This window comes from Chiroxiphia lanceolata, chromosome 1 (genome assembly GCF_009829145.1).
Source record: "Chiroxiphia lanceolata isolate bChiLan1 chromosome 1, bChiLan1.pri, whole genome shotgun sequence".
In the NCBI taxonomy this organism is placed as follows: Eukaryota; Metazoa; Chordata; class Aves; order Passeriformes; family Pipridae; genus Chiroxiphia; species Chiroxiphia lanceolata.
In genome coordinates this window covers 52,622,352-52,643,401 of record NC_045637.1, presented here as the reverse complement: position 1 = coordinate 52,643,401, position 21,050 = coordinate 52,622,352, and the positions used below count along the sequence as shown (strand labels likewise).

At 37.0% G+C, this 21,050-nt stretch overlaps 1 protein-coding gene across 11 annotated transcripts in view; it reads right to left on the bottom strand.

The window, feature by feature from the left end:
* Positions 1-21,050, bottom strand: part of PTPRM (protein tyrosine phosphatase receptor type M) — a 457,694-nt gene that overhangs the window by 150,998 nt on the left and 285,646 nt on the right. For all 11 annotated transcript variants that reach the window (XM_032690775.1, XM_032690785.1, XM_032690804.1 and 8 more), the window contains one exon: positions 5,619-5,751. In XM_032690775.1, the coding sequence (XP_032546666.1) occupies positions 5,619-5,751 (133 nt within the window). The remainder of the gene's footprint in view (positions 1-5,618; positions 5,752-21,050) is intronic.

Sequence of the window (21,050 nt, the reverse complement as noted above, 5' to 3'; positions counted from 1 at the left end):
TTCAAACACAAGAGGCTACATACTGAATATTTAATCACGTGGCACATCTGGAAAATGCATACCTGTTAAAGTTGAGTTTTGAAAGATATCTAAGAATAGAGTAAGGGGCAAGCTGCAAAACAGTTACATGCTTCTTCCACCAGAACATACCCCATTGCATTCAGTAAGGAGCAGAGGATCAAGTCCTGTGAAAGCAGATCCACTTACCTGTGCTATTAGCAAAGGGTTGTTTTCTGGTTCAGTCATAATTATAATTCCCCCTGCCTTTCTTTTCAAAATTACTTATTCCCTCACTTTGATTTAGAATCTCACAACACTGCCAACCCTGTTTCTTGCCATATGTTGCCATGAGAGAGATTTAATGTAATTAGTACAGATATTCTCCTACTTCTAAAAGATGTATAATAATTTGAGAAACAACAATAAATACAATTAATCACTGAAGCACTGATGGTACTTGTATGCAGAATTCTGCCAGATATGTAATGGAGATAAATTATTCCTTATGAAAAAAATGCTGAAAATCCAGGAGCTTTAATTGTGTAAATGTTCCATTAAGAATCTGTGTAAGATGAGAAACATTGGAAGTCTCAAGCTCCAGTTATTTTTGTATTGCTACAGTTGTGAGATTTTCCATGTAAAAGTCCTTGAAAAAGAGCACTGTGTTTTTTGACTATCAAGAATACTGTACACTGAAAGAAACAGGTAAAAAGAACGAATCAAAATCCTACAAAACCAGAAAGTTTTACACTTGTAAGTCCTCAGGCCTCATGCTAAAGCACCTTTCGTAAGTGAATGGATTTAGCTTTTTTAATAAATATGGACAAGTTTTATTTTACTTTCTACATAATGAATACGAACTTAAGTCTTTGTCTATGCATGAAAAGCCTTTTTCTGTTAAAAAGACTGATGCAAAGATTCTGGCTAATCTAGGCCAAATTTTCTTATGAGCATGGCTCTTCAGTCACTTCTCAGTAGTCAGGTTATTTTATATCAACAAACTGTTTCTGCATATAGTGGCAATATAAAGCATTTTTATATCCTTTAGGACTGAAGACATAAATTAATTTCATGAATACCATTTGTAGAACAAGGCCCCACTATAAAATTTACCAAAATCAGCACTGCTGGCTGCAGGAGGATTATCCCATTGGAAGAGAAACTTCTGGAACTGTGTCATTACCACAGTGTTTTCTTTCATTACCTCTCTTTTGTAGTTGGCCTAGAGGGAAAAATAAGGTTCAGGGAGAGGAGGCTGGAATTTTCCTTCAGCCTTATTTTCTTCAATTTCTATCCTAACTGCTTGAAATTGTTGGCAAAGGTGTATGTATAACTGAACAGCCTGATATGCTACCAGGGAATGGGAACAATGCATTCCCAGCACAGCTCCACTGAGAGCAAAAGCCTTGCTTATCCACTGCCAAGAACCAGGGTCTCTGACTTAAACAGATGCCACAACTACATATATTAGAAAATACTGGAAGGCTCAGACATAGAGACAGCTGAAAACAGAAACTAAAGACAGGCAAAACAAAGTAACCTTTTTATGGAGAAATGTGATGATCAGAAAAACTCCATTCTACAACGGAAGCAGAAGCCAATGTAACAAAATTTTAATAACAGCTTCCTTACTGCACTCCCACTGCAGCAAGAAGATGGCAGCCCTGAAAGAAACAGCTGCCCCAAAGACATATACGCTTTTAAGCAAATGTTGGACCCACAGCTTATTCACTTATGCATTTTTTTAAACTTAACTTATATAGAATACAAAGGTAAAGAAAAAAATGAAAGGAGAAAAAGCTGTAAGTGTCTAATTTATGCAAGTCTTGATTTAATTGCTATTGCTTTTCCAAAGCTGTGGGAACAGTATTCTCATTTTCACTGCTCCACTTAAAAGTTGATCAAAAGGGCAACTTGCTGCATTCTTTATTTTTTATTTTTTTTATAAAGTCCTATGCAGGTATATCAAAGACTGGAAGAAATCAAGGGCCTCAAGTGAGATTTAATATTGAGGATGAGATTCCAAATTCACTTTATTGTGGATCAATATTGTGGAAACACATGTATTGTTCTCATCTGATTTTGTGTTAACTCTTATATGGGAGACACAGAGCACAGCTGAGGAAGGAAAGCTTATTGGCATTATTCTGACTTCAGAGAAGAATCACTGCATTGGTATTACCCTTTTGGTATAGGAATAGCTTGCAGGTTCCTAGGCTATGTTACATGACACCTTTATGCAGGAATGCGAATGGATAAAGAAAAGATAGAACAGAATAGATAAAGAACTCTGAACAACCAAGTGAAGAGAAAAATAGGAAAGCACTAAGTCTTCCCCTGACCCAGGTGACAAGTTTACAGATTTGGTTTACTTCAATTACAGCCTGAGTGTCCATACAGAAAATGTGTCCATGATGTTTCTACCCTCACTAGTGACTCCATACCACACACTGAATCACTAGGCCAGCTAATCTCTCTGTGATCTGGTTTATAACTACTTCAGAAGACCACTATACAGTGAAACTAATAATGCTGCTTAATGACTATTGATATTTGCAGAACTTCTCTACCTACTGCTTTGATAGTGGCCATCATATCCAAAGCACGTCTGTGCGGCACTGAAAACTGCTTTGAATATTGGTCTTCTTCTACCTGGCTACTGAACTGAAAGTTCAAGAGACTGGTCTGTAATAATCTGTGGTGCATGGCAACAACCAAGCAAAGAATGGTTGTTGAGTAAAATGAGGTGGCTATTAAAGGAATGCATTGGACAAAATCATAGTTATCACTTAAGTAAAACTGTTTTTCAGATCTCTTGATAAGGGAAAGAAATGGTTTGAAATTAAGTTAATTAAGCACTGTGAAGCCCCAGAGACAGAGTAAATTTAATCTACTAGTGTGATTTGGAGATCAAGTCTACAAGAATCTTTTCTGTGAAAGAAAGAATAACACGAAGTACATGCCTTGGGATATGCCTTGGAATAATGGAATGTGAATGGGATACTGCTGAAGCCAATTCCAAGTAAGACAAGTTTCAGAACATGTAGCTCACTGTGGTGAAACCTAGCACTGTTGCCCAGTGAGTCCGCACATAACAGTGCAGAGAACAAAGTGGTTCTCAGAGGAAAGGCGACACGGAATTACAAGGTGTTATTTTATTTTTTACTCAGATCTTTACGCCAGTAAAGCTCCTGATAAAGTAAATGAAATAAAATGATCAAGTGCAGTAGTCAAACAACCCACTAACTTGATAAGATTGTTTCCCAAAGTAGCACCTTAAGTATCATAAAACTGCAAAACCACTATAGTTATACTAAGCTTGTGTTATGATTTATACATTTTCTGCAAATGCATAATGTATACACAGTAACTGAACCAAGGTGAAACCACAAGGCCTCTCAGCAGCCTAGTGAATTAATGCACCAATAACAATCTACTGAATAATCAGTTCATCTTTTGCTTAAGTCATGAGTGTGATCGTATTCAAGATCTTCTATGCTACAGCAGATGCTTTAGAGGCCTGGGTCACAATATACCCACCTCCTGAAACTCTCATTTACCCCTGGTCACATCCTGTTACACAAATGAACCATTCTTACTTTTTAATATTCACTTCAACTCATTTCAGTTTGTTTCACTCAAGACTGCAGCATCATTCTGGGATATGTTTGTGTTATTGGTATCGTTATTTCTGTACTACACAATGAAACTGTATGTATTTCGTAACAGAGTTCCTGAACTTTTACTTTCAATAGTTTCATCTCTGTCACAAGCAGATTTATTCAAAACCCCAAAGAAGCTCACATAATACACTTTTCTTCTAGCAACAGAATTGCTATGAATAGTAATTACTCTGCTGTGGTAGACAGAAGGAATGAAGTATCCTTCTGCATTAATGTAAACACTTAGGATCTGAGACCTCCCGCCTCTAACAATTAGATTATCAAAGAGTTTTTCTCTAGAGAATGAAGCAGGAGCTGGCATAGCATCCATTTAGCCAGAGACCCTGACACCTTATTCACTTTGAAACTATTTGTATCATTTTGCAATGCTCTCCCTTCAAAATTAAGAACTTGTCTCCCTTGGGTGAACACATTCTACCTTTGGCAGAAACACTTAAGGAGAGGCTCAGAACTGGAAGAGAGAGAATGATGAATGCTGGTCAGGAAGTATTGGCCAGACAATGCAAGAAGCCTTCCTTCCTGCATGCCAAGTTCTGTGTCTGGCCCTAGGGAGGAGTTTGGGAGTTCAACTGCTCAAACTGAAGGTATGAATGATGCAAGAAATCAGAGTGGGAAGAAAAAAGTACTGCAAAGTCAGAACAAAACCCTGATACACCGTACTTTATTGAGCAGATTTGGTTACTGGGTCAGTTTCATTGCCCCAGTCTGACCTGCCCTGGTGCTTAAGTCTCAGGCTCTTCTGTGTGGCAGTTTTAGACTGCTTTACCTACCTCTTGTCACGACCTAGCCCCCAGCCCTGGTCACAGCTCACATTTCTCTTCACAGAGCCCTTCTAACTCATGGCCCTGCTTCTGTCTTCAAGGAGACTGAAAAGCAGCTACTTCTGTTGCCTGCCCTGAGGCACTGTCAGACAGCTGCCTCCTTTGCTGTGCACCTCCACTGTTCAAATTCTGGAAGAAATTCAGGCAGCTCAGGGGTTTGGACTATCTCAGACCTGCCAAACTAGTTAACATACAATTAAATCACACAGTGTTGGAATGAGTAAAATCAGGCCAGGATTGCTCTCAAAGGAAGAAAAGGGGATAATACAAAGTGCATAGCAAGGAGGTGAGGGGTTATGGGACAATAAAGAGACTGTGGCAGAAGTGGAAGGAGAATTTGTGACTCAGCGCCTTTACACAGCACCTGCACACTCCCAATCCCACCTCTGACAGCTGCAAATCTCACATTGCTCAGGATACAACCTAAAACCTTAATTCTATTTGCTAATTAATTTCTCCCAATCTAGACTTAGCTTCTAAGATCACATGGGGGTCTTTTTCTTATCTATGCCTCCTCCCTAGATACGAGATATTTTTCCCATTACTATTTTTCCTTTTACAGTATTGAGAAAGGAAAACAGTTTTAAAAGCCTCATGCTTCTAATAATGTAGCAGTTTTCAAATGATATTCAAAACAAAACAATCTCAATGTGTGTTTTGAACCAGCATTCAGCACCACTGTAACATTTTTGTTTTCACAGAATGAAGTTTATGCAGAACAATATACTCCCCATTCCTAGCACAAACTACCTTAGCTCTAGTTCCTGTTTGACTAAGAATTTCTTTTACATGAAAGAATGAAACTACATCTAACTTTCAGCTGTTCTGTTGAATAGGGTGGAGACTCACACTTACAGGACAGAGATATTCTTCTATTATTAGAGCTCATCATGCAGTACTGATATAAAAAATGCTAGAATCATTAACCTCGAGTTGGTATACACATATATATATATGTGTGTGTATATATATATATATATGTAAAACAAAGAGAGAAACATTAATTCTCTGTGGACATGAAGGTGACTGGACACTTCTACCATTATCAAATTGAGAACTGCCGTAGGAGATGCAATATGACTGTGTACATGGAAAACATCCACTCATTGCTCACCTTTTCTTCATTACCAGCACAACCCCCAGAAATATAATGACGAACAGCAAGATGCCTGCAATGACTCCAGCAATTTTAACAGTATGGTCGGTCTGTTTCTCAGGCTCTGGGTCCGGTTTTCGAGTGGCAGCCCCTATAGAATCATTAAAAGAGAAAGAGGAAAAAGAAAAAGAATAAAGGTGTTATTCTTTTGATGTTTGTATACTTAACCTACCAGTATTATTAGTCTTATCCAGGGCCAACAGATATCAATACTTGGTCTTTTAAGAAAAAGTCCTGCTTTCATATGCATTGTCGGGAATAGAATTCTTTATATTATTCCAAGACATTTTGCAAGACCACAACACAGGTGGATACCACTGCCAGACCCTTTTACAGGAGCCTCTTCACAGATTCACAAATTTCTATATTTTTATTATCTGTGCTGGCTCCCTTTTCTTTCCGCCATTTAGAAACTTGCTAACAATACAATAACCATACTAAGCCTTTATCCAAATTTTATTTGCTGGAACATTTTCCTCAATTATTTTTCATAAATGAAGCTGTAATTCCATAACATATTAGCTTAAACACCTGGAAAAGTGAGATAAGCTCATTTACCATGCATTTTACCCGCAATTGTTTTTTACACAATAGACTTTTTTTTTGCCTTTGGAAATCTAAATCTAGGTCACATCTGGTAGGAAAAAAGACTCCTTCTAAGCAATTTATTCACAAAGTGGGAAGCAGCTGATGATCACACCACTGGCACCTACGTTTAATATCTGTTTAAATGAGATAACCAGTGCCTTACAGCAGCTACTGTCTTAGCTCTTCCAGCTTCTCCATTTAAAGAAAATAACATCGTTTGTACTGTTTACTGTATAATGTGATGGAACGTCAAATCCATGTCTGATGAAATATCCATTTCCCCTGCTAAATGAGTTCAGGATGAAAAACATTAAGGAAGCAACATTCAATTCACTAAGCTGATTTTATTTTTTTTTATGGACTTCCATTTTTTTTTTAATCAAAACGTGACAGCATTCATCATTTGAGGCACCATGCCATAAAATGGACACAGAGATTTATGAATCCCTTTCCTGCCGTGGCTTTTTTTGGGAAGGGAGAAGGAAGAGTAAAGCCTAAGTAAAGTGTAATATTTTAAGACCACATTCTTATCTTGCTGTCTGAGATAAGATCTGCTCTTTCAGAGAGGATTTTGAAAGCACCAACTATATTTTACTTGTTTCTTTATTTCCTTTTTCTGTAGAGAAAGCAAATTAATGATCAATTTACATGCAGAGATATTTTCTGAAAAGTACAATGAAAACATTTTCAATGTCTCTTCTCAGTTCTAACTAGGATATTTTAAGATGGAGAGCACTTCTGAGTGCCCACAGCTACACTTTTGGACTACATCTTCAAAACTCCTTGCTAGGAGGAATGCCAGGAAAACTTGCCAGAAAAGTGATAACCATAAATCGAAACATATCTAAAGCTAACTGCAGGAACCAGGTTCTTCGGAAAATTCTGGCCACAGTACTTACAACAAGTGCTAAATCAGAGAAGAAGACTGGCTGCCTCTCTCTGTGCCCAGTCCCAACAGAGTATTAGTTTAACAGAAATACACACATACTGTTACAAATTAGCAGAATCCTGACTTTGTATGAATAAAGATAACAAAATCTGGCTCTTTATTTTCTTCAATACAGATGCTTAAAATTCCAATATAAACAGTTCTATTTTTATTTTCCTGTATCATATATAAATAAATTTGTTAATAAATCATATATAAATATATATATTTTATATATATAATACATAAATATATAAATAATTTTGTTAAACTCTATATTGCTGTAATCTTCACAGCACTCAGAAGTGCAGTAGACGTCTAGACCATTTTCATGCAAAAAGGAGCTGTTGAGCTGAACTTGGCAAACAGTGAATCAGGATACTCAAACTCCCATGTATAATCATCTATTGATTATCCAATTGAAGGATCATCCCAATTTTCTATGAAAAGACATGTAATGTCACTCCAAATTAAAAACAGCATAGAGTTTCTCACTCTAATGGATTCAGCCTGACTCAGAATAGAGAACGTCTTAAACTGGAAACATGATGTTTGACAAGCCTTTTAAAAACTCCTATCACTGATTATTATTATAAACCCCGCAAATACTGGGATTATCTCAATTCTCCTTTATTTCCATTCAGTAACTCATCCATTCTCTGACAGAATGTTGCTCCTTTCTTGGTGTCAGTGGTTTCCAAAATCTACTTGGGTAAACAAACCAAATTTGCCACCTTTCACCTTTCTTGAACATCCCTTGAGTCTTTTGATATCAGAAATTTGGGATTAACTTTCCTCATTTTACTTAATACTGCTTATTCTTTTAACATACCTCAAACCTACTCTTTATCCCCCTTAGCATTCTGAATGGTTTTATTTCAACATCAGATGGACATTAAACACGTCGCCAGTGCATTGTTTACAATGAAACATGCATCCCTTTCTTCAGTGCAGTGCTCAGTTTTGAACCCTTTATAAATTAGAAGTCATTTAAATTTAACTCTGGTGAACCCTACATAGCATTTATCAAGACTGCAATTCGAGTTTGTATTACCTCTTCATTCAGTTTACTTTTGTCCTGCTGAAATTCTTCACAGTCCTGTGTGAATCCTGCTAACCCATATCATTTGGCATCATAATCAAGAGATGCTGCCCCAACAGTGACTCTTCCACACATTTAATAAACAGACTGTACTGCATTTAATATTAAATACTAAAGTGCATTAGCTATGATAAGCAGTGTCATTTTACTTCTCTCTGGTTTCTGTCTGATAGGGAGATGTTGTTGCAGGGTGATATTTGCCTCTCAACTCATAATTACTTCTTAACTGACTTTAAAACTATAGCCACCCGGGCAATTCCATTGGCACCATGGAGAGAAGGATGGGCTGTGCCTAAGGGGATCGAGGTAGCTAGGGGCAGTAGTTCTGAAATTCATTCTGCCTCATGATAAACTGCAATGTCAATTTGTGCATTGAGTTTTATTTGTACGTTTTCAAGAGAGATTGGGAAAAGTACTGTTGTAAGTCTAAAAAAAGATGCTGTAGTTTCTCTTTTACTCTGCTGTACTGACATATGCTAAAAAAATTGAGTCAAATGTCACCTTTTGTTACAGAAACAGTGTTATCACCTATGCACTATTGTATCATGATGCTACAGTCTTGGTGGTTTATTTATTTTTATTGTTTCAACCACTTTTTCTAACACAGTAATTTTTAATTTCCTTGATCACCCTAGAGCCTTTAAGGATACATTGCTACAATACTAATCCTGTATCTCCAGTAAAATATCTGTTTTTAATTACAGCAATGCATATTGATACCAACAGCTGAGCTATGCATCTCTTTCACAACACTGGACCTAATTACTTATTTGGATTTCTTTTATTTGTCTTACTTTTACGGTTTTGATTCTACCCTTGCATACAGAAGACTGACTTTAAACCTTGCAAAATAATCTCACTTCTCTTTTCTTACTGAGACTGTCTGGGCTAGTGGAGCCAGAATAATCAAGGCCAAATTGACACATACACTGTGGTGCACCTCTAGAAAGACAATAGGTCAGTAAAGAGCAGCGAGTGCAGGACAGCTCAAGGGAGCTGCTTAGAAAATGAAAGGACAAGGAAATGTTTCCTGCCAGTTTAAAAAGGATTAAGGTGCTGACTTTGGAAAGTCTTTACTTAATGAAAACAAACCAGAGTGCTTCCTGCCAGAAGTGAAAAACAGAGATACAGTTATAGATAAACCCTAAGGTGCCACAAAATCCAGCAAAGTATTTCCCCAGGCTTCCTGCACTGAATAAAGTGGAAGACAGTAACATTGTTTAGTTCTACACATTTAGATATTTACTTTTCTAATTAATCTAAGCAATTCTAATTTCCCTTCTACTTATTTCTTTCCCATTCTTTGTGGTTCTCTCTACAGCAGCATTTAAAATGTGAAATATCTTTTTTCCTTCACTTAGGAAGAATGACATTCAGCTAGCCTGATTTATGACTTTTCCTCATGGGTCCCATTTCGTTCAGTACTTCACAAGCTCCAGTGATAATATTTCTAAGTAGTACCCACGAAACACCTGAAGATAGTACTTCACTTCATTTTTACTCACAAGACCTATTCCATTAACTTTTCCTTAATACTAGAATCCCATTCTCTGACATTTAGTGATTGTTCAGCCACTTCATGACACCTTATCTTCTTTTCAGATTGAGAACTGAATTATATTCTAGCTGGTAATATTCAGTGTCTGGTATACTTTGAATTCCTAAAATTACTTTGTGCAGTTAAATTTCTTTTTCTGCACCATGGGTTAGAAGATTGGGTTAAAAAAGATCAACTGTCTTTGAAGAAATTCTAGTTCTGCCACTTCCTTGGGCGGAAAATTTCCCTTTCCTTTCTCACTCAGAAGGCACAAGTATGTTACTGATCAACCTCAAGACTTCATAATCTCCAGTAGGTAGTTTATGGATAGAAAAGTTGGAGAAGAACTATTTCTCATTAAATGGAAGCTAAGACTATTTGTTGACTGAACTAGTCAAGCAAAATATCATTCTTTTGACTTAGATGCAAGCATTATCTTGTTTTCCAAAACCAATGGAAATGCTCTTTAGTAAAAGAAATGGGCCTCTACCAAACTGAATAAAAAGTCTCTTTCCTTTTCTCTTTCTAAATGAACAAAGTCTGGACTTGCTTCTCAGTGTGTCCCAGTCCCTTCCAAAAAACGTACTTAGAAATTACTTACTACTGTATAGAACAGATTGACCAACAAAATAACCCTGGCTCAAAAGTCTAAGAGCTGCTGGTTATACTTTCAAACAAAAGAATAAAGCTGTTACTATTAAAAACTAGCTGTAGGTTGCTTTGTCTAAAGCAATCTTTTAAAAATCCACGTTTCTTCTCCTATTTGAGTCAAAAAACAATCCCTTCAACTAATTAAGCAGACTGGTCTCATTTTATTTCTCCCACTCAAGGCTGACCATAGTTGCTGACTTTTTTATTCCTTTCTGCAGCTTTAAGTTCTCAAAAGGTACATGCTTGATAAGTCACTTGCAAGCCTTTCCCAACTGCATTTCATCCACAGGTGTTTCAGTGACTGATGCAATGGCTAACTTTACAAGGCTTTAAAGTAATAATACAGTTAGCTCAGATCATCCTAGTTTCCAGTCAAACTTGAAACTAACTTTATGAGTTAGTAACTAGACTGTGATTTTTTTATGCAGGCAGTGCAATTCAACTATCATGTCTCAGCACCTACTTCTGAGTTATTTCACAGAGTGAGTCAGGAAAATGAAACATTATACCCCCGTGTGACAGTTGCACTATGATTAGGTGGCAGAAATCATGCAAAATGGTACAAGGCAGAAGCAAGGCAGAAAGGTGTGACGCTTCCTTGGAACACCCATCACTGGGATGCTGTTGTCCCCGCCACAAAGTAAGAAGACTGAAAGATCAGAGAATTTGGATTTGCCCACGCTCTCCAAGGACAACACATATCACAAAGGCTACTATCATTACTGCTCTCTATTATTTGTATGATAGTAGGCTCTAGAAGCTGTAAATCAGACTGGGAGCTTGACTGTGCTAAGAACTGTGCAGGCACACAGTGAAGCAATCTTTACCACTAAAAGCATACTGCCTAGCTGAGCTAAGCTGTAACAGGCAGATGTGGAAATCACAGGTGGAAAGGGGAGGCAAAACACCTTAAGAAAATGCATTTACAATACCCAAATAAATGAACAGTTCTATCCTTCCCGCTCTTCTGGCTAGCTGGTATCACTCAGCATTTCCAGTTGGTACCACAGTAGAAACAGATCTTCAAGTGGGATTTGAGAGACAGAATAATGTATTTATGGATGATGTTGGTTGGGGTGTTTCAAGGAAGGAAGCAACATAAAAGTTCATAAACATAAAGGCAGGAAAAGCAGACGTGCCATAAGTAAAGGGCTGGGATAAAGGGCTGTATGACATGGTTACTGATAGGAAAAGAGGTGCTCCACAGAGGTAGGTCCTTCTTATAAATGTTAAATGACCAACAGGAAACCCAATCTTATATCACAAACTGCAAAACTGAATGGGGTAGTAGTGCAAACCGAGTGGTTTCCTTCATAAATTTCCTCAGCATTCCTACCCTCATCTCACTCATGGCTGCAGAAAATGGTACCCTCATTTTTAAATCTGTAGCAGCATTACCAATATTGTGAAAAGACAAGCCTGTCCAACGTGCTTTTTATTTGAGTTTTGAGTTCACTCCAGATGCCGGGATTTGAGACTGTCTTGGAGAAGACCCAAAATACATAGAGATTTCTAGATGAAATGAATTACCACCCTGGATATTCTGTTTATACTGTAAGAGACTGGCATTCAGTCCTCATCTGCCAGCCAGCATGTATTCTGCTTAACAAAGTCTTTGTTTTATTACTCCTGGTAGAACTACAGCTAAGGGAGACTTTTCCCTTGCCATTCTCATTGTTAACTTTCCAATCAGTGTTCCTCATTCTCCTTCAAAACTGCAGGGTTTCTGTCCATACGGTAGAAGTTACAAAGTGTTGTTGGGCAGGGTATACTTTCTGCCAGAAGGTGGTTTTGATCAGTATTTTTTCAGTTTGCTCTCTCTACTCCATGTCTTAAATATATTAATTTTGTAAATGTCTCAGAGTAAGTTCTGTTTATTTCTCCTTTTACAATACTTTTTCCTTTCTATTCCTGGTTTCTTTTGGAAATGCTCATGTATAAACTGTTCTTTCTACATGGCAGAGATTATGTTCTGCTTCTGTTTTGCTATGCACAGGAGTTAAGCGTTGAAATCAATGTAGTCCGATTTTCCCTCCTATGACATGTTAGTGCTCACCAATCTATTTTTTTAATGTCTGGGAAAAAGGACAAGCAGCACTTAGACTTTAGCAGGACAGTATTTCCTTTGCAATTTATGATCATCAGTACAATACATATGGCTTTTCTTTTCCTAAAAAAAGTTTTCTGTACTTCCATAGGACAACCATATTGATTTGGACATTTTTTTATTTGGTATTTTTCAAATGCAGGAAGAAACAGACTTGTTAGGTCTGTGGTAAGGGACTATCAAAATAAGGTTCCACTGTGTAACGATAATTATGAATTATTAATTTTGTTTGTGATATGCTTTAGGAAAATGCAAATATAGGTGACAAAGAACTGCACAAATAGGACTCATTTAACTGACTATCACATGAATTGTATCTCTCACTGGTGGATGATTCATGTTGGTGCATGTGAGTAGAAAGACATTTTCGGTTAAACATCTGTGTTTCCGATTGTCAGGAATAATAACATTCTTTACAAAATATGCTTAAAACAAATAAAGTTTCCAGTTTTACACATATGTCACATTTGACACATATTTTTTAACAGGATTTTAATCCAGACTTTGGACTGGATTTTTCTGGAGACTGTGTTTTTCAAAAAAACACTTATAAGCAAGCAAGTCTTGATAAACAGCTTATTTGCTACTTTGTAACAAAATAACCAACCTTTCTGCTAGCTCTTCTTTTCTCTTTTCTTTTAATCAAAGAAATTTAAGTAATTAAAATTCATAAAAATTTTCCTCTCTAGTAGGCACCCAAGGAGTTGGAAGCCCTCATTCATTCTGGAAAAAAGTGTAAGCCCTCAGACTTTAACAGCACTGACATCATTAAGGGATGTTTAAAGATTACTCAGTAGCTACACCACAACCAGAAATTATTAACAAGTCTCAAATATACAGACCCGGTGCATGTCCTTCTTGGAAATAAATAATTTACTAAGGAAAAAAATATTAAGTCTTTGGAACCTTAAGCTTTCAAATACCCCTAAAGGGTACTCCCACACACTTTAGAATATTTTTTGAGCAAAAAATGGTTGTTACATATTTATAAGTACGCACTATGTGCGGCCAAAGAAGTAGCCACAATGGTGCCGATCACAGATTTCTATGTCAACAAAGGAAAAAGTCATGGCAGCATATCTGAAAGACAGACCTCACCACTGAAGTGAAAGATAAAATCCTCCTGACTAATATGAAAAGAAGAAAATGGGCCAAACTTTACCAAACTACTCTCTGACTACCCAAACACAACAAAGGGCAATATGATGTCATAAGAAACAAATTTCTGACCAAGGCTGACTGAGGAGTAATGAGAACATACTTTAAACAAATTAGCTGTATACACGTACATTTCATTCTGAATAAGGATGAGGAGGTCTGAGAAAGAGGCACTAGCAAGGGCTGAAACTTCAGGTGTCACAGTACTTTGAAATATAGGGCTTGTTACCAGCTGATGCTGTGTGAAAGAGGTCCCACTTGCAGCCACTGGAAGTGCAACTGCAGCCTACAAAGCTGACTTCTGTGAACAAGAAGTCATAGAGGTATAATATCCAACAAGGGGAGCCTTTAGACCTAAAATATTTGATTTTATGGTTCTCTACATAATCTCAAACAGTACTCAGAGTAGAAGAGTAACTCTCAAAGCTCTGAACAACTGAAAGCAGTCAGTCAAGACTGATCCTGTCCATACACAATGCATTTTTTAAGCAAGTCAGCATCACTTTCAGGCCATCCCTATAGAAGCAGGGGACTATTTATCATCACCCACACCAAGGACATTTGCCTAAGGAGACCTTCTGCTTTTAACACCAGATCTACACCTGAAAGTATATTGAGATGTGTCAAGAAGTATTAGGCATCACTGAAAGTTTATTTCAGCTATCTTCTGGAAATTGAAAAGGTGTGGATATGAAGCCTGAAGAGGACTCCACCCTCTTTAGGGGAGGTAAAATGTTTTCTAATACTCAGTTGGCCTTCACCAAGCAGGGAAGACATGAAGCCAGATCACAGTAATGTTTCTGGAGCTGACCTACTCAGGGTGAAACTCAGCTACAGAACTAAATGTTCTTAGCCTGGACAAACACAGCTGTTTTTATTTTCCATTCATGAATGCAAGGGATCACATCCAGCATGGAAATAAAGTAACCTGAAGCTATGGGTAGGAAGTAGTGGAGTAGTGGAGTGAGGTACCATCTTCTGATCTTGCTGTCAACTAAGAACTTAAGTAGAACACTAATTAACAGTTCCCAATGGAAAGTCAGTGAAGGCATGGTTACTTTGCCATTAGGAGGATGGGGGCAGAAGGATGATGCAGTATAGGAATCCCCAGGGCAGGTATGTACATCCACGGATTTTTTGGCCTGTGCTGCCGTTGGCTCATAGATGAGGCTGACATTCCTGGTGATTTCCACTACCACCCTCCCTTCACTCTGTAACCCTTATGAAGGGTTCTTCAGAAATCCTTCAAAGACAATCACACTCTAGGAATTTACTTATCATTACTCACTACCTACGTATTTTCTTGGAAGAAAGCATAACACAGTCCATTCTACTCAAAAATAAATGGAACTATACATATAATGACACATGAAGAAATATAAAAACATATTTGTGATAAATTTAAAAAAAATAGGAAAAAAAGACACAAACTTTTTTTCTTTTAAAGCTTTTCAGAGCCAACACTGTTTTCGGGCAGGAAGGTTGACTAGAGGAACTGGAAAGGAGAATCGGCACAACAAAGGAAAAATAATTCCACAGAATTCTAAATCTGTCTTTGTGCCGATACAGTGTACCAGTTCTTTTGTTCACATGTCAGAACCGTTTACAGTATTGCCAATAAAAAAACCTGTCCAGAGTGCAACAATGCTGAATGCACTAATACTCTAGTATGGGGACAAGAATAGACTAGACCTCCTCTGAAAAGTTTTCACTGATTTACGTTTCATTTCTCATATATTTCCTGTAGGTTTTAGGGGTTAAAGGAAAACCTTCATCTGTCCTATTTTATTAAGAATGCCTTAAACAGTCATTTTTATCATCAGTTCTTTTCACTTTTAGTTATTGACACATTTACTCATAACCAGAAGTGGTCTAATTCAATGACAGCACACTAAAAAGTGCAACTATTTTGCTTCAAAGAAGTTTAAAGAATACTTCATTTGCTTTTGAACAATGACAATTTACCATTTTTCCTCCGTTTCCCTTTGTGTTTCTGATATGAACTCAAAAGATGAAAGAGAACCTGATAATACCTATTTCCCCTCTTGACAGCTTGAAACCATATAAGACATCAACTTCTGTTCACTTTTATGCAAAACTGTGATTCAAGTTTCATTTGCATGGGAGTTTGCTATGTAAACAAAAGCTTCTTAGTGGTCAGCAGTAACAGAAAATCAGATTAAGAGAAGGAAAGGAAAATTCAATATTTGGAAAAATAAAGACTTGGAAATGCAGATATACTTGAATGCATTTCCCAGAGCTCTAAAATCATCAGTTCTTGCAGTCAAACTCCCGTTACTGCAGAAAAGGACATTTTCAATATATTGTCTGAAGAAGAAGGTGTTTAGAACCCACCAATAACTACAGTCATGGCTTGCATTGTGTTCAGCAGACAAGTGCAGCTTAGATATTTATTAAGATTTCAGTTATTTCAAGGAATCTAAATTGAGTGAATCGCTGAAACATTATTTTGCCAAAGGTACTATGTTATGTAACTCTTGATTAAAGTTGGCAGTACTACTCTACTGCGCTACTCTATTTAACTGTAACACATTAGAATGTTCATCTATACATTAACACAGAGGTAATCTATGTAATATTGCATTACACATTTCTTAAAACTCTCCAGTGATACAAATATCAGATTTGCAGTTTCTAAGAACTACAGATTATTTTACTCACAAGCGGTCTGACATTTTATTTGGAATTAGAATTCTAACTGTTTAGCATTTCATGAATACAGTCAATAACTACAGATGGGAAACACTGAAACACTGGAGTTTTTTAGTTACTTATTATATCTCTGAGTTTTCCTCTCTTCCCTTATCTCTCCTTAATTTTTCATTGTGGTACATGCAAAACATGTTCTGCTTCGAATGTAAAAATCAGAGGCACAGTTTTTTTAATACAGAAATGAAATAACACAATATATGACACACAGCCACGCTCCAAAATTACCTACTGATATTTTTCCTTTGTTTTCTGTTTTTTGCTTCTCTGTACATGCTGGTGTTGAAATATTTTGGATTAGGTGTGATACTGAACAGTACTAGTACTATCCAGACAGCAGAGATTCCTTCAGTTTGTTAATAATTTATCCTGGTGATTTCATTCATAGTGTTACTCTCATGACTGGGTTTTGTGTTTCCACCCTCTGTAATGAGATTAAGGAAAGTGGCCTCTCTCCCCAGTCCAACCTCAAACAGCCTCACAGATATCCCGACATTAAGATTACACATTACTAAGAAAATAGATTATTTTTCAAGCTAGGATGAACCATATGGACCCATCTTTAGGATGAACCATACAGACCCATCTTTAATGGTCTAAGTTAAATTCAGCTCGCTCTCTTAATGAAAGAGATATTAGACACTGATACTTGGAATCATATTTTTCTCTCAGCTACAGACTGGAATGCTCAAATTTTCAAACTGGTTTTGTATTTGAGGGACATAATACAACTGCTGCAATGACTGACTATTAGCTCTGTGGCAACCAACTTTTTAACTGATCTGACTAAAAGAAAAACCATTGCTTCAATGCAAAACATACCTAATTAGGCTACTTGTCCTTCCTAAAGGGTAAGAAAAGACTGATACTTTCTTCTAGGACATGCAATCTTCTCCAGTTATTCCTATCCCAGGTCTGTAACACCATTGGCTCTGGCAATAAGGTGTCAGGGTAGCTGGAGAATCCATACCTTCTTGGGCAACCATAAGCATCAATGGCCAGAGTAAAACCGTGGATATGTCCCATTGCCCTTTATCTTCTCTACTCCCCTACTTATGAAGGAGAGTTGCAAAGGTCCCACTGTCTCCAACCCTACCTGTTCAGAGTAAGAGGAGCCGAATGGGAGGAGGTCCTGAAACCCGGTTCAGAGCCTCTGGCTTTTCTGTAGTTACTTGGAATGCATTCAAAAGTCAGGCTGTTAATTCATTTTCAGAAAACCTTAAAGGAATTATTATTACTGTAAAACATGAAGTGGAGTACTTAACATCACTAATAGAATCCCACTGGTAACTGACTTCTAATCAGCTCAGGTTCTCTACTCTCTGCAGCTGGAAAGGGCCTGTATTTATATTGTGGGTTATTTCACCATTTGTGAATTATCAGCATTATTTTGGGGAGCTCTTAGGTCTTATTAACTTGAGCTCTTCTACAGGTGCTCTGTGGAAAATGTACTTATGCTTAAAATCTTAGATGCTCTGACTGCACTGTCTTACAGAAGACCTGACATTTGACTCTGTAATGTACTAGGGGAAAAAAAAAAGGAGAAAAGGAAACAGCAGCTCCCGTGGCACTCCTGTATCCTCTTAACATTTTCTTGTAACTGTACTGTTTTATACATGAAACTGTCACTGCAAAAATGACAAATGTAACACATAAAAGAACAGAAATGGGCAATAAATCACAAGTGACACTCCAGCCTATTGAAATGCATTCAGCCAGTGCTGCAGAAAGTATGAACATTTCCTTGTTTTGCATTCTGCCCAGCTGAGCAAGAGGACCAGAATCCTTGAACAACCGGTACAACAATCATTGCAACCACCACATAAAAACAGGCTTTGAATTTCACTTTGGAGAGTCAGATCCATTCTCATTCTGCTTTCCTTGTCACTTGGCCTTGTCACAGCATTGTAATATGGCTTTGACACAACAGCACACAGGTGTTCATTCTCCACTGGATAATTATCCACAACTCCCACTGATACAAATGTTGTTCAAAAGTATCAAGAGAAGAATAAACTCCTAAAATGGCGTATTCAACCTGCAGACTGACACATCTGCACGTAGCTTTGTTATTACAGGCACCACTCTATTCTCAACTAGGAAATGGTGGGTTCTACATTACCCAAAATAGCACTTTAAGTTTCAGCATATTAGAATACATATAAATCAATGTTACATGGTTCAGGATGGAGGAAAAATGAATGTTAGTGTCTGTCCAGCCCATGTTGTTATACCTCAGATGCATTGTAAAGTACAATAAAACACATAAATAGCAAAACGCTCCTTCTCAAATTCATGCTGTTGGGTCTTGTGTCAATAAACAAATTGTGTTTTCAGTAATACAGTATAAACCCGGAGTAAATTCCTTGACGTAAAAAAATTCCATGACGTTGTGATTTAATCAATCAATGATTTCAGTTAATTTTTTTCACTTTTACAGTGAAATGACTGAGAACAGAATCTGACCCAGAATACAGCAATAAATCTTTCTATATATTGAATACACATCTAAAGAAATCTGTATATTTAATTATGTTGCTAACTTCATAAGGGAGAATAAGTCAACTGGGATTATTTTATCACTGCCTTTAACATGTTTATAAGATATGCTTCTCATTTAGACCTTAAAGTTTGCAGGGTAAAAATTATTTAAGTTTTAAGCTTTTGCCACTATCTGTTAAAAAAAAAATCTTCCTAATTCTTAAGTATCAGTTATTCTACAAAACTTCTGACATATCTTGTTGCATCTGATTTGTACCAAGAATTTAATCTACGAAGACTGTACAATACAGAACTCTCTCTTCCAGCTGCATGTATAATTAACAATGGGTAGTAAAAAGGGCATTCTATAGAAATCAGTCTTAATAATCTCTAGTAGAGTAGTGGCTGCTCTACTAAATCACAAATGGAAATACTTTAATTTAAATATAAGTAGCTCAGACATATTTCAACAATTAAGAAAATGTGTGAAAGAATGAACACCCTAATCATAATTCCAAGCATGCTATTTTATCAGAATGCAGACAAAATACATGAGGGCCAAGTGAATACCAAATATGGCCAATTTAAGCCTATTACATGAAGTGTCTCTTACAAAACAGTGAAGCAAACTGCAAATGACTTCAGTCTTTCTCAAAAACATGGTTTTGTTATTCAACTTTAAAGTTAAAATCATACAGTGACGTATGCATGTGATAAGCTTTTTGATAACCTTCTACATGATTTCAACTGTACTGTTAAACCATATTTGTTTATGAAAACATGGAGACAGTATCATGAGGACTATTATGCTTCATGTATACAGTGTTTTTTCCTGTCTGACAGGTGTTAGACAGTTTGATATTCTCCCTGTCTGTTAGAGGATAGGATCAATTGAGTGGATTTCAAGTTAGTTGCTTTTTGTAAGGATAACACTGAAATTTGAATTCCTTAGTTATTAACTTATTGAATCAGTGATAATAATGTATTCACTAATAGTAACTACACTAATTTCCCTATTTTGGCTTGTAAGAGTAAAAATCACACAGCTGCCTTTACAGCATGTTATCTTATGCTGTAACTCTTACAACTACATTGGAAGTATTTAAGTGCAACTGCAAGGAAAAGTTCCATTTGCTACAGGCTGCAAAGGCTGTAGCAATGGGTGAAGCAATGGGTGGCTGTCAAGATATTTAGGGCAACTAGCAGGTAATCCTACAAATTGAAGACATATTATTTTTATATGAAAATGGAAAGGGAAAGGATGGACAAACAGAAATTAATAATGCATTGTTTATAAACTGCATCCTTAAGAGACAAGACAAGTTGATGACGAGGGTGGAGGAAATGAGTGCAAGTAGAATTGGCTTGAAAGCTGAGCTGTATTATCATGATATTTCTGAAGAGGAAGACCTTTCAAAATTAGTAACGATATTCAGGAATGCAGGCAAGATTTTAAATTTTCTTTATGCAAGGAGCATCAACTTCCCACCTAAAAAAACCTGAAAATGCCAACTTTGACCTCCCCACTGCCAGTTATGTATCTTCTCAAATGCGTAATTTCTTGATCTCAAATGTAATTACTTTGGTTCTGAGCAAAGAAATGAGGAAAAGGTACTGAACAGATAATGCTAAGTGATATTATCTAACAGTTACACTTTTAGGGCTTGTGGTAACTAGTTAGCAACAATCCTATCCTTTCTGCATAATGTAGATCCTTTCCACAGTCTTGGAATTTGTAGGAGAAAAACGTGGGGAGAATGTGCATCGCTCCCTGCTCCCTCATGTGCAGTTCAGCTTCTGCAAACCTCCTTTTAGAAAACCTTTGGGTTTCTCATGGATACTGCAGATCCCATTACTGCTGTACTGCCCTGAAGCTGAAAAGCCTGCCTTGTTGCTGCCATGGGATGACAATGTGGGCTGGGTGAGGTTTCTTCAATCCTTATTGCACTTGTGGTAAAGGAAAAGGAGGAAGATGCTTCTTTCCTTTCAAGCACACAGTCTTTCAAACATGAAGACGGGGTGGGAAATTATGGGGATTTCAAAGGCTTTCGAATACATTTCACAGATAGCCATAAGTGCTGTTCACAGGTATCATCTGATACCTTCTT